Source organism: Brachycentrus maculatus, unplaced genomic scaffold (genome assembly GCF_059751285.1).
Source record: "Brachycentrus maculatus isolate JH-2025_06_01 unplaced genomic scaffold, ASM5975128v1 h1tg000334l, whole genome shotgun sequence".
Lineage (NCBI taxonomy): Eukaryota > Metazoa > Arthropoda > Insecta > Trichoptera > Brachycentridae > Brachycentrus > Brachycentrus maculatus.
In genome coordinates, this window is record NW_028281083.1 from 399,872 (window position 1) to 412,321 (window position 12,450).

General features: G+C 32.8%; 2 protein-coding genes across 2 annotated transcripts; one reads left to right on the forward strand and one right to left on the reverse strand.

Moving 5' to 3' along the window:
- The first annotated feature begins 394 nt into the window (after positions 1–394).
- Positions 395–3,224, forward strand: LOC148304087 (CD63 antigen-like). Its single transcript, XM_088268859.1, has 5 exons — positions 395–647; positions 1,004–1,192; positions 1,281–1,451; positions 1,893–2,117; positions 2,552–3,224. Exons 1-5 carry the CDS (start codon positions 585–587, stop codon positions 2,615–2,617), a joined length of 714 nt encoding a protein of 237 aa, XP_088124985.1. The 5' UTR covers positions 395–584; the 3' UTR covers positions 2,618–3,224.
- A 1,309-nt stretch (positions 3,225–4,533) lies between these two features.
- Ubc2 (ubiquitin conjugating enzyme 2) lies at positions 4,534–9,363 on the reverse strand. Its single transcript, XM_088268828.1, has 4 exons — positions 9,269–9,363; positions 8,366–8,718; positions 7,268–7,415; positions 4,534–5,777 (listed from the first exon to the last, which is right to left on the reverse strand). The coding sequence occupies exons 2-4, from the start codon at positions 8,705–8,707 to the stop codon at positions 5,680–5,682; spliced, it is 588 nt and encodes a 195-aa protein (XP_088124954.1). The 5' UTR covers positions 8,708–8,718; positions 9,269–9,363; the 3' UTR covers positions 4,534–5,679.
- Positions 9,364–12,450: the final 3,087 nt, after the last annotated feature.

The following is a 12,450-nucleotide window of genomic DNA, read 5'->3' on the forward strand; positions in this document are numbered from 1 at the left end:
AGTAAGATTAATCGAAATATTTCAATAATCGAAAGGACAATCGATTAATCAAAATGATCTAATGACATAATTGATCGGAGTTCTCGGTTCAAAAAAAGGTCATAGGAAAATTTCGTATCATGGAACCTCCCTCACCTTCTTAAAAAAAATCCTAGTCCCCTTTTTCGGGGCAAATCGTATCGATGAAACGACGACCGACAGCTAAAAATAAGATATTTTGCTTTCATGAATTTTGCAGGATTAGTATTTTCGAAATATCGAAGAGTAAAAGAATCGAATGAATTTTTTGAAATGTCTCGATTTTTTTAATTATTAAATGTCTCGATCATTTTTACTCGTTATCCATTGCGGCCGCCATCCGCCATTGTCTGGTTTCGTTTTTTCCTGTTCCATTGTTTGCGATTGCGGATTGCCCGTTGTTTGTCGTGTTCGACCCATGGTCTAAATATCTGCGAAAGTTCTGGAAGCTGTTCGAATAGCATCTGGTAATCTGCGTAACTATTAATTATAGAATCATCGCAGTGCAAAGGGCTTCAAGTGCCCAATAACGTTATTCGCGGGGGTGTCAATAATAAATTAACAAGATGGTGATTGAGGGGGGTTGCCTGAAGTTCGGCGTTTTATTTTGGTTCAGCACGATATTTTCTGTGAGTATTTATGGTTTTAGTATATAGTATTCAAAATATATATTTTAAATACACGGCGGATCATATTCCTTATTTGATAATGCGCAGTTATTTGCATCACGGTTCGCCTAACATAATTGGCTGAACCTGCCTTGATTTTAAGATACAAAACATCCAGTGTATAATTCAAAGAACAACAAAGGGCTCGGAGATTTATGCTTGATTTAATTTTTATCATGGAAAACTGAATTCACTTAAATCTAAAGGTAGATTCTTAATTATCAATCTGGAAAGATAATTTGTGAGTCATTTGTTCCATATGACCTGTATTAATCATAAAAAGTGTTGTTTTTAATATTTGTATTTTTTGTTTCTAGATATTGGGATTGTTCATACTGACTATCGGAATAATTACGCAAGTTATTTTCATCAATGATCATTACATTTTGGATTATAGTTTTCTCACTTCGTCATCATTTTTGATTGTCATTGGAGGTGTGGTATTTCTGATTGCATTCTTAGGATGTTGCGGGGCCATAAAAGAGAGCCACCAGTTGATAACAACCGTATGTTTTTTATTTATTTAAATATATATTTTAATTAATGAGATAAGTTAACATACTAGTGCTAAGTACTATTGATTATTTGTTTTAGTTCTCTGTGCTTCTACTTGTTCTGTTTGCATTGGAATTGGCCGCCGGAATAGCAAGCTACATAAAAAGAGGACAATTGGAATGCATCCTTGAAGACAGATTGAATGATACGCTGCATGAATATCCCAACAATCCTGAAGTACAGAAAACTTGGAACATTATGCAGCATGAGGTAATGTCAAATGTGTTTATATCCCAAACTAGTCGCATTTTGTATAAAAATTCACAGGGGCATCGGTAGAATCTTAATCTGTCAACTGGTGAAGGTATTACTAGTTATTTTCAAACACATTGCTGTATTAACACTGAATATATACAATTTTGGTTTCAACTTGTTCTGTCATTTTTTATGTTAAGTATTTTGTTACGTTTCAGTATATTGTATTTTATATTTTAATCCTTTTTTTATACCAATACGAGCCAACATAATGACATGCTGCAAACAAATCTGGCTGTGCTCTATAGTTTCTCGGTACATTTCATAGAATTTAGGCAATATAAAAAATGTAGAAAATTTTAAAAATAGTTCCACATATTACATATTAAGACACATTATAGACGAATAGTATAGTTCCAAAATAATCTTAATATGTTATTTATTTTTGGCCTCTAGTTGCAATGTTGCGGAGTGAATTCTCCCGATGACTGGTTGCAGTCTGGTAATAACACAGTTCCGACATCGTGCTGCGCAGAAGCTACTTTCAATGAGAACAGCAATACCTTTGAATGCCAGGTTACTGATGCCTATAAAGAGGGCTGCTTTGATTTATTTTTGGGCAAGCTGAAGAAGAAATCGCTCATCATTGCTTTGTCTGCGTCTGGAATAGCACTTCTTCAGGCAAGTACTGCATTATGTATTAATCATATTTGTTTCTTATCACCTAATTGATGGTGAATTGTATGAAGACACGGTGAAGTCTATAAAGTTAATTTAAAATTTGTAGTCAAAAATTATTATTTACTCACCATTTATAATTTTTAACCGACTGCTTTTATAAATACATCACCATAGATGAATTTAGTTAATATTCCCTTTTGGTGAGGCAACACTTGCCTCATGATTTCATTTAAATCCTGTCGGTTAATTTAATAAGGTTGAACCACTCTTACTCGTAAATACTATTTTGTTTTTTTTTTTAATGAGCAACTTTACAGCTACTTGAAAACTGTTATTACAAAGATTCCATTGTTTATAAGTTGCTCTCGACAAATAGAACGAAATTGAGTCAATCAACTGCGTTACCATGATTAACAAATTATTTTATTTTACAGATTCTGATGATCGCATTTTCATTCTCTCTAGCGAGGGCAATCCGTAAGGATTACCAAACTGTTTAAGGAAGGAGCATCAATAATTTACTCGATGTCGTGGATGTTAATTCTATGTTGTGTTTTCGATCAAGAATAATATGTGTAGATTGTTTTATGTGCACTAATGTAGCCATCTTATTATACATCATAAATTATATTATATAATCCCATACATGCTATTTTGTGGATCTATTTTATTTATATTTTTACCTAGTTCGTATTCTAATGGGAAAAATTGAGATGAAAATAGTTGTATGTACTGGGTTGCTAGTCAGTTCTACAACATGATTGATTATTAATGAGATGGAAAAGCCAAATTTTATGGACATTTAAAATTAAAATAGAACTAATTTTAATATAGTCTTTTGATGTGTAGTGATAGTTTGATCTTTTCATCTCATAAAGTACATAATATATAAGTATGTATGTAGAATACACATTTAATAAACTTTTAAATTATCAAATAAAGTATATTAAATCCTTTGAAGAAATGGTGTGGTTTACTAACAAGATTGATTGATACCAAATTTTTGTTGATGAGACTGTTATAATTTTGCAGGGTTGGTAATGTGAATTTTCATAATATTTGTATGTATTACTACATTATAAATTTACAATAAACTTTATTAAAAATTAACATTGGTATGTTTTACACCTATTGCAACTCGAAATCATTATGTTACTGTATTGGATATGTACGCCTTTTCTGGAAGATAAATCGCCTGATAAAAATCATTTGGAAAAGTTGAACTGTAAAAAAAATAAAAAATAGCCTCATTTTGTTGTTGTTGGAATAGGTAAGGGATACAAATGAGAATTTCGACATGCTATGTTCCTAGAACCCAAGGCGAACCCATATTACAGTCTCTCTTGACATTTTGCCATATTAGGTATGCCCACTTGGATGTATTTGACCAGCATGTATGTGAGGTAACTTGGTGACAGTATACTCAATACCATGATCTACGATTAGTTGTGCACAGTACAGTCCATCGAAAAATAATGCCAACATTTGAAAAAACTTAATGGTTTTGATCTTAAATGTGCGGAGAAAGGTATATATTTTTCAATGTGTGAACCGTTCATCGCTCTGCAGATGTCTAGTCTATTTCTTATATATATTATGCTACATATGAGCAATCATTTTAGGAGTAACTGTCAAGATAGCGGTAGAAATTTGCTCCCGCTGGTGATCCAAATCCCAGATGTTTCTGCGTAAACGATGTTTTCAATGTACCCCCACAAAAAGAAATCCAAAGAGGTAAGGTCAGAACTTCTTAAAGGCCAGGGAATGGGGGCTCCTCTACCAATTGAGCCATTTAATCGCACTTTGTGTGTGCATATCAAGGTCACGCCACCTCCAAAACAAAACTTACGTTCACCAGCTAGCGTTTAGTGACAGAATTACCTTTTTTTAACAAAATGGGTGTCGGTGCAATTTATTTTTAAATGTGAGCATTCTTTTTCGATGTCCAGTGAATGCAGTGCTAATGGCCCATGGACGTTACATACTGTGTTACTGTGGGCATGTGCATATCATAGACTGTATTAGCTACAGCTTTGTCCAGTAAGCACATATTCTCTCTGTATTACAAGCATTTTGTAATTCAATCGAAAAGATGTCTACGAAAAGGAAAACATCAATTTCACAACCCGGCAAGAAATAAAGGCTACTGATTTGAAAACAAAAATTGAGTTATTTTACGCCATGTATGTATTATGCTCTACTGTGTGACTAATTTTTAACAAAAAATATATTATTCTAAATTTCTAAACCTTGACAAAGAACCTGATGTAATATGTATTTAAATATTTTACTGTAAGAATTGAAATCACATACAAACCTAAGTAGAATTAACATTAAACTAAATAATTAATGTTCGTATTTTGTAATTGGTTTTGAGGCACAAAATAGGAAAGGTAAGGAAAATAATACAAGAAAATCATTATTTGTTACATTAAGTTTGATTTAATCATCAAGAAATAAGAGGAACATCAGTCACAATATCATTTAGTTACAACACCTGTTACTGGACATAAAACTTAATGCCTACTATTGTGATTCCATTTTTTTTAAATATACGAATCCTATTCTAAAGTAATAATATATAACTACATGTTATTTCATATTTTCTAGAATTAAGTATGTTTTAAATAATATGTAAAAGAAAAAAAATGTTTCCTAAATATTAGATCAAATCAATTTAATATTTAAGAAATGGTGTTCAAGTTGAGTAAGTGGAGTTTTGGCACAAGCATTTAAACAAAAACTTCCATTACGGAGCAACTGCAGAGATCAAAGCCAACCAAAACTGTCACAACACAACTGGATATTATTAGGATCTCTAGTGACTGAAGCAGTTTCCAGACTATTCCAATTCTTAACTTGTACCCCCACGGGGATGTGGTCACAGTTAACACCTTGGACGGTACAATACTATATGACTGGACGAGGGTTCTTGCTTTTACCATTTTATTTTCATAAATTATATTTAGGAAGTTTAAAACAAAAATACAGCAATATATTTTTAAGTTTTCATATTATTGTCCAACAATTTAATGCACAAAATCAAATAAAAAAACGAGTCTTCACATAAACCTCTATTGGCAAAGGAAATATTTCAATAATATATATTTTTTTCAAATAAAATTTGTGCTGTATCACCACGAACTATGCATTTTCTCGTAATAGGAAGGGGGTAGTTACAAATAAAAAGAACATTTATAAAACAAAAATGGGAGATATGGTCTCACAACGTTTTGTGGGCATAGAAAAGCACAAATTAAATGTCAGTCAACACCGCTACGTCTTCAATGTTCATTTCCCAATATATATATGTTGTTTAAACGATTCCATAATCAACTCCCTTTTACTATATTCCGCTTGGACACAATTCGGCTAGGAAAAATAACACCAGATAACTTTACATATGGAATATCACCGATGGAAATTAATTTACACGGCGGAAGCGATTCAAGGGATATAGAGCAGAATAAGCTGATTAAGTCGAAGTTCTAAGGTCCTCTACCTTAACAAGTGGAATATTAATTGGGAAACAGAGACAGCGGAGAATGGTAAAGCGAGCACTTCATGTCGCGTATCTCTTGGTCCACAGACGTGCGATGCGATCATGCTCTTCTCTGTTCTGCAGGTACTGCGTGGCGATACTTCCTACCAAGGGATCCGCTGAAAACATACATTACTAAGTACATAGCTATAATATAAGAAACTTCTTTGGAATATATTCCCAATATGCAAATTCAGGTGGGTTCAAATGCGGTAGAATTTTAAGGGGATCTACTGTGAAGGTACTAGGACTACTATTTTTTTTTTCTAAACATGTGGATTTGTCAGATATCACAGTCCACTGTGGGGTCCACAATATAAGAAATCAATGTGCCACTACACATAATGGTGGTGTTTTTAACTGCTCTAATTACAATGAAATTTCCTGATTTATATACAAGATATCCAGTAGCAGATTTGCAATATTGATTTTTTTTTAATATATGGAATAAAATTCATTATTGCTATTAACAAAAAAAAATGCAGAACTTATTATTTAAAGATCACATTTTTCAAATGGTGACCAATGTTTTGTACATACTCCTCTAACCTATTCCACATATTTTTAAAAACACACACAGTGCACTGGAAATTGGTTTATTTCAGATTGGATAATGTCTATTATTTGTGTGATACTGGCAGGCTGATTTTTGTACTACATAGCTAAGAAAATGTTCTCCATTCGATCAGTCAAAAATCTCTCCAACATCTGTTTGGCATACGATTTTCTTGGTTAATAATCATTATCTTTTGCACCATTTGAATTTTGTAGTGGTGGAAATTTTATTTGTTCTTTAGAATCATTTGCAAAGTCAACCTAGGGATGCCCGAAACTATAGACCGGATATATATATCAAAACCGGAAATCTGCCGCTGGACCCCTTGTATATCCAATTAAAATGATAAAATATTTTGGTACCAAAAAACATGAAATAGTTCTGAATTCATTTAGAATATTTATAACAGTAGTCTTTCGGTATTTGTGGACTTATCCACGATTCTACACATTCATGTTTAATAGTATCATTCAATATCATATATTTTACAAAGCTATATGTATTCTGTGTTTGTAGAAGGGGGGAGACTCTTTGGATGAGAGTAGTTTTATCACTTTATTCACGGATCAGTAATATTTTCTAGAAGCGTAAACCCCTGCAAATACTGAGGGATAATTTTATATGAAATATGACAATCCAGCATTCGATAAATGGGATAAGAAGAATGATAAATTCGATAGATGGGATAATGCATATTTTGTATGCATATTTTTTATACTTCTGCCAGAACAATGTCTATAAGCTCAATAGTTTTTTCGTATTCTTGAAGAATGAATCTCTATTGTAAAAAGAGGTATTATTACACAAAGAAAATAAATGATTTGTCGATAATGCAGAGTTATAATAAATGTGTCGGGTTGTGGTTCCGTGGTTAGTGTTGCAGACTCTTGAGTCAGTTTCTTGGTTCGAACCCACTCTAACACAATTTGATACCTATTTCTAATAATGAGCCGCTTCGGCTGACAGAAATAGTATGAAATTGAAGAATTCCTGTAAATAATAAAAAACACCAATATTTCTTTTTTATTAAAAAAAATAAATAACGTAACTCACCTGGATTACAGTCTGTTAGTAGTGAACAAATTGATAGTAGAACTTTAGATATGGTTAAAGCTGGAGACCAATTATCCTTTAAAATATCCAGACATATTACACCTTGACTGTTTATATTGCAGTGGTATATGCGGGTACGAAATGTGACCTAAAAACAAAATAAAATATTGAATGTAAAGATTCGAAGATCACATATCATAGCGCTCAGGAGTCAGTTAACAGATTAATAAAAAAAATGTTTCATGCAAAGATATATTTCAACTATAATGCAATTTTTGTAAGAACTAAGAATTTGTGATTTTTTTTTGCGTTGATTCCCATGGAAAGATAATACATTATCTACATAGTGTAGATAACTTTTACTTTACTTCTGGACTTATGTATTGCCGTTGATTCATTAAGGAATATCAAGTAATGGTGAGGACTGACCGGAGCCATTTCGTTACTTGCGTCGTAACGTAACACGTTACGACGCAAGCATTCGTATAGACAGTACAGCGAACCGAGCGCTCCATCCATAGTTTCGGATGCTCGCTGATGTTCGCCGCCAGCAATGTTACATTACGACAAAATGCTCAGGTCAGTCCCCACCATACCACGATGCGAGCATTCGTATAGTCAGTACAGCGAGCTGAGCGCTCCATCCTTAGTCGGAGCGCTCGCCGCGAGTGACGTTACGACAAAATGCTCCGGTCAGTCCCTACCTTTAGTTACAAAAAAAAGTATTATACCAAATATAAGTACCTAAAGTTATTTACACTAAAGTTATAGTTAGGGAGTTTAATTTCCGGGGAAATTCATGCCTAGTAATTTACCGTTTTCATAATTATGAAAAACAAAATTACTAAGTCTTGCTGATTTAAATATTCCAGAAAATAATTTTATTTAACATCACATTTAGTATCGGGAATGCCCAACGGTTTTTTAGCAATTATAGTGATTTACGGCAATAATAATATTCACACGTATAATTGTTGTTAGTAATGCGCTAACATTCGTGCCTTGCATTTCTCTCACAAATACATGCTCTGTCTGCCCACAAAGATCTTTACAGGAGTACTGTTATTCTTGATTAGGGCAATGATGTGGACATATTACCTTAGGAGGTTTAAAGGGGTATTCCGGGGAGAAATGAATATCTAGAAAGAATACACCCCCCTCGTAGACTGATCCAGGGGGGCCGAGAATGGTAGAAACCCACTCGTAGAAGTTGTCTCCCTTGGGCCCGGCACTGCAGTTGGGCGGAGGGTCGAGTGTGATCTCAGCCAACTCCTTCTGAATTCGTTTGGCCGAGGTCCCGAGAGCTTTGGACATCTTGGGGTTGGGTTTGGTTTCCTTGGTGTCTGGCTTGCTGTCGCCCGCCGTGGCGCCCCCCGAGCCGCCGGCTCCGCCGCGCCCCCGCCCCGTCCCTCCCCCGGATGACCCCGAAGCGCCTGACATCACTCAGGCACCTGGAACGAGTATCGACGATACAGCTAACTGACTATCTCATTCCAGACGAAATGTCAATAACGAATCCTTTGTCTACATTGCGCGTAAACAATGACGTTTCGGATTTTAGTGTTATCCCTAAATGGAGGAAAAAGCGTTAAATTAAAATAAAGTATTATTTCTTAATCACGGAATATAGACCCCGAGTCCTACAGATAGTTAATCGGTAAATAAATGAAAATGTTTCCATTTGTCCTTATATCAATGTCGGCCATCTTGTAATGAATAAAAAACATTTTTACGTTTTATTTCAATTCCAATCATACGATAATAAGCAATAATAAAATTTAAACAAAAAAAACTTAAAAGAATAAACCGCAAAAACGATAAAAAACCGCTCGGTTTACCTACGACCTATGTTTTACAGACAAACAAACGAGTAACCAAGATTGATTGACATGTTTTAAACGCGTTAGGTTTTCTTCACTCCCTTAAATATTTAGTTCATTATTTGGATATAAACATGATTTTTGATAAAAATTAACATAAATTAACATTTTAGAAACTTACGGAAATCCTTAAATTCAATATAAATCCAGATCCTAAACAGAGACCGGACCAAGCAAAACAGCGACACCACTCGCTCTATTGTGAAATGGCAAATCAAAGAGGTACTGTTTGAAAAACATGAATATTAGTTAATAAAATCGTCTAAGACCGGAAAAAAATGAATAAAATATAGAAAATAAATATGTTAGAAGTGGTATTTATGAAAAATTTATCACTAACATGGGTAAATAATAACAAAAATCGACGAAAAAATTTAAATTAATTTGAAAAAACCGCAAACAAGATATGTAAAAAGTATAACCATAGATAAAAATACCTGTTAAGTGATTTGTTTAAAATAAAAAGTATTTACCAATTTTTGTTTATAAAAAAGTACTTACTTATAAACGTGAAATGACACTACACCCATCTTTCATTATGTATGTATGCGTCTTTTCCCCCCATCTTTCTTAGAAAGAATTTAAACAAATTACAAATAATGATGACGGCATCAGACTTAAATTGCAATAATAAATAAGGATATAAAGCGTTATTTTCGTAAAATACTATCTCAACTGCGTTTCGATTAATTTGCAACCTAACGGGAAATATGTGTAAAATAAATTACAGAATAAAGTTTGGGATGAAATTCATTTTCAGTTTTTACTTAAGATCATAGTAACAACAAGAGCGCGTTTACCTAGTTACTTTTATACTTAACCCGTTAGCTGCGAAAAGCATCTATTGTCGTTTTTTATAAAGGTTCCGTTGACTGCGGATCGCATGCATAGTCGTTTTTCAAATTTACGTACTTATATCAACACCTATGGATAATTTTTTGCACTTAAATTTGGTTTGAGGCATGGATGAATTAGTTCTCTTGGATTTAGTGTCAAAAAATATCAAAATTATTTCAATTTAGTGTCAACTTTATCGTGAATACTTCCGGTCGGCTGGTGCTCGGCGCGTGCTCTCAGTATCGTATAACCTGTTCAATCGGTTTAGAGGGTCTAAATTATCATTAACTATTTTCATAATTTTAACATTTATTAACGTGTGGAACGAGAAGGGTATTATAATAAACTAACAAGTGATTGTGTAACACGGTGTTTTGTGAAATTTTTGTTATATTTTTTTGTTGTTGTTTATTATCGTGCGATGCTTCGAATACTGGAAGCATTTTTTTGTAATAACTTTTCTGGTCATAAATATATCTCTTCCTAGTTAAAATTTATACGACAATGAAGAAAATATCATGTTTTTTTATAAGAAACAACGATTCTGAAAACAAAAATGGTGAAAGAGACCATAACCAATACGCGAGAAAAGGAATAAAGTCACACAATTTTGATGTCCCACATGCAAAATGAATTTTTCTTCTAATCACTGCTTTGAATATTTTCACACAATTTCGAAATATTGATCATGTTCGTTTTCTAATATAAACTTTAATTTAAAGTATTTTACTAAATTAAATTTTAATTACATTTATTTTTTAATACAACGCATTTAAAACCAAATTGGATACAACATTCCTTTCTCATATAATTTTCATATAAGTACTTGGGTGTGACTGGTATACCTTTGAATCTCATACATAACTATTTAACAGGTCGGTCATGTGTTGTTGAAGTGAATGGAGAGTTGAGTGCTCCGGGTAAGATAACTTGTGGAGTACCTCAGGGTTCCGTTCTCGGACCTTTACTTTTCCTCTTATACATTAACGATATGTCTAACTGTGGTATTAAAGAGAAAATACAGCTATATGTTGATGACACTGCTATTTTTTATCATGCCAAAACCAAAGTAAAGCTAGAGAAAATTATCGAAAAAGATCTCGAGATTTTGATAGAATGGTTTCGGCTTAATAAGTTCAACCTCAATAAAACTAAGACTCACTATATTCTTTTCAGTAGAAAAGGAAATATATCTTTCAATGTAAACATCGGAAATGATCGCCTGGAGCAAAAAAAATTGACGAAATATTTGGGTTTAGTATTAGACTCTCAGCTCTCATGGTCGGAACACATTAATCATGTTAAAAGAAAAATTGTCCCTATTACAGGAGTATTATATCGATTGCAGGGTACTCTCTCTTTATCGATGCTCCGATCAATATATTTTGCCATGATACATTCCCCCCTGTCATACCTTTGCTGTATATGGGGTTTCACAACTAAGAAGAGACTTTCCGAGATACAAGGTATACAAAATAGAGCTATTAGAAATGTATTTCGTCTACCGCACACCACTCTTGTAAAAGACATTTATTTGAGCACTAACATAATACCTTTTGGCATTCTACCAACTTATGAGATTACAAATACAATGCTTCAAATAATGTTTAAAACGACTCACGGGAACACCATACCGATTTTCAACAAAGAAATTCATAATCATAATACACGAGGACATAAAAAAATACATGTGGAGCCGATAAACACTACTAAATTTGAAGTAAGGTCCTTAAATTATATTGCCAATACCCAAATTAACCAGCTGCTTGACATATATAAAATAAAACCCATTCGGGGATCCAAAATAAGTGATCTGAGAAGGTACTTTATGGAAAGATATATATGTAGTGATTACTTTTATTTTCTTATTTTGTTTTTACCTTTTGTTTTTAATATTTTTTCATTTGTTTATTTTAAATATGCTTCTTACCTTATGTTTTCTCATTTATTTATTTTAAATATGCTTCTTGTGCTTATTTATTTTACCTGTTTATTGTTTTTATATTTTGCCATGTATTAGTATTAGTTTTGGTCATTTAAAAAATCTTTTTTGTTACTTTATTATTTGTGTTCCAGTCTTGTTAACCTTGATCCCATGTCCCAAAATGAGAAATAGAAAATACTCATCGGAAATGTTATATGTATTTATGATTTATGTATGTAATTTGTTTTGAAATAAATAAATAAAAATATAAGTAGTATTAGTTTGATATCAATGTATGCGCTTTTATGTCTCTGATTTGAAGTATTTCCTTAACTAATTTAACATAAGTTGTATATAAAAACTCGTTTTAACTCCCCCTCTTTACAATATCGCTACTTTTCTCACTTTTCTTTTTGTTTCGATACAAAATTCAACACTCTAAAATAATTTTATATTCGAATCTATGATGGTATAAGATCTCATTTTTACTTGGTCAAAGGGTAGGTATTCGGTATTCGTTCATTAAATTTAAATTGACGGTA

Coding starts and splice junctions, on each gene's coding strand:
- LOC148304087 (XM_088268859.1), top strand. CDS start 585: ATGGTGATTGAGGGGGGTTGCCTGAAGTTCGGCGTTTTATTTTGGTTC. Junction 648..1,003: donor GGTTCAGCACGATATTTTCT/GTGAGTATTTAT, acceptor TTTTGTTTCTAG/ATATTGGGATTGTTCATACT. Junction 1,193..1,280: donor GCCACCAGTTGATAACAACC/GTATGTTTTTTA, acceptor TATTTGTTTTAG/TTCTCTGTGCTTCTACTTGT.
- Ubc2 (XM_088268828.1), bottom strand. CDS start 8,707: ATGTCAGGCGCTTCGGGGTCATCCGGGGGAGGGACGGGGCGGGGGCGC. Junction 7,416..8,365: donor ACCCCTTTAAACCTCCTAAG/GTAATATGTCCA, acceptor TTTTGTTTTTAG/GTCACATTTCGTACCCGCAT. Junction 5,778..7,267: donor ACTAACAGACTGTAATCCAG/GTGAGTTACGTT, acceptor GTATGTTTTCAG/CGGATCCCTTGGTAGGAAGT.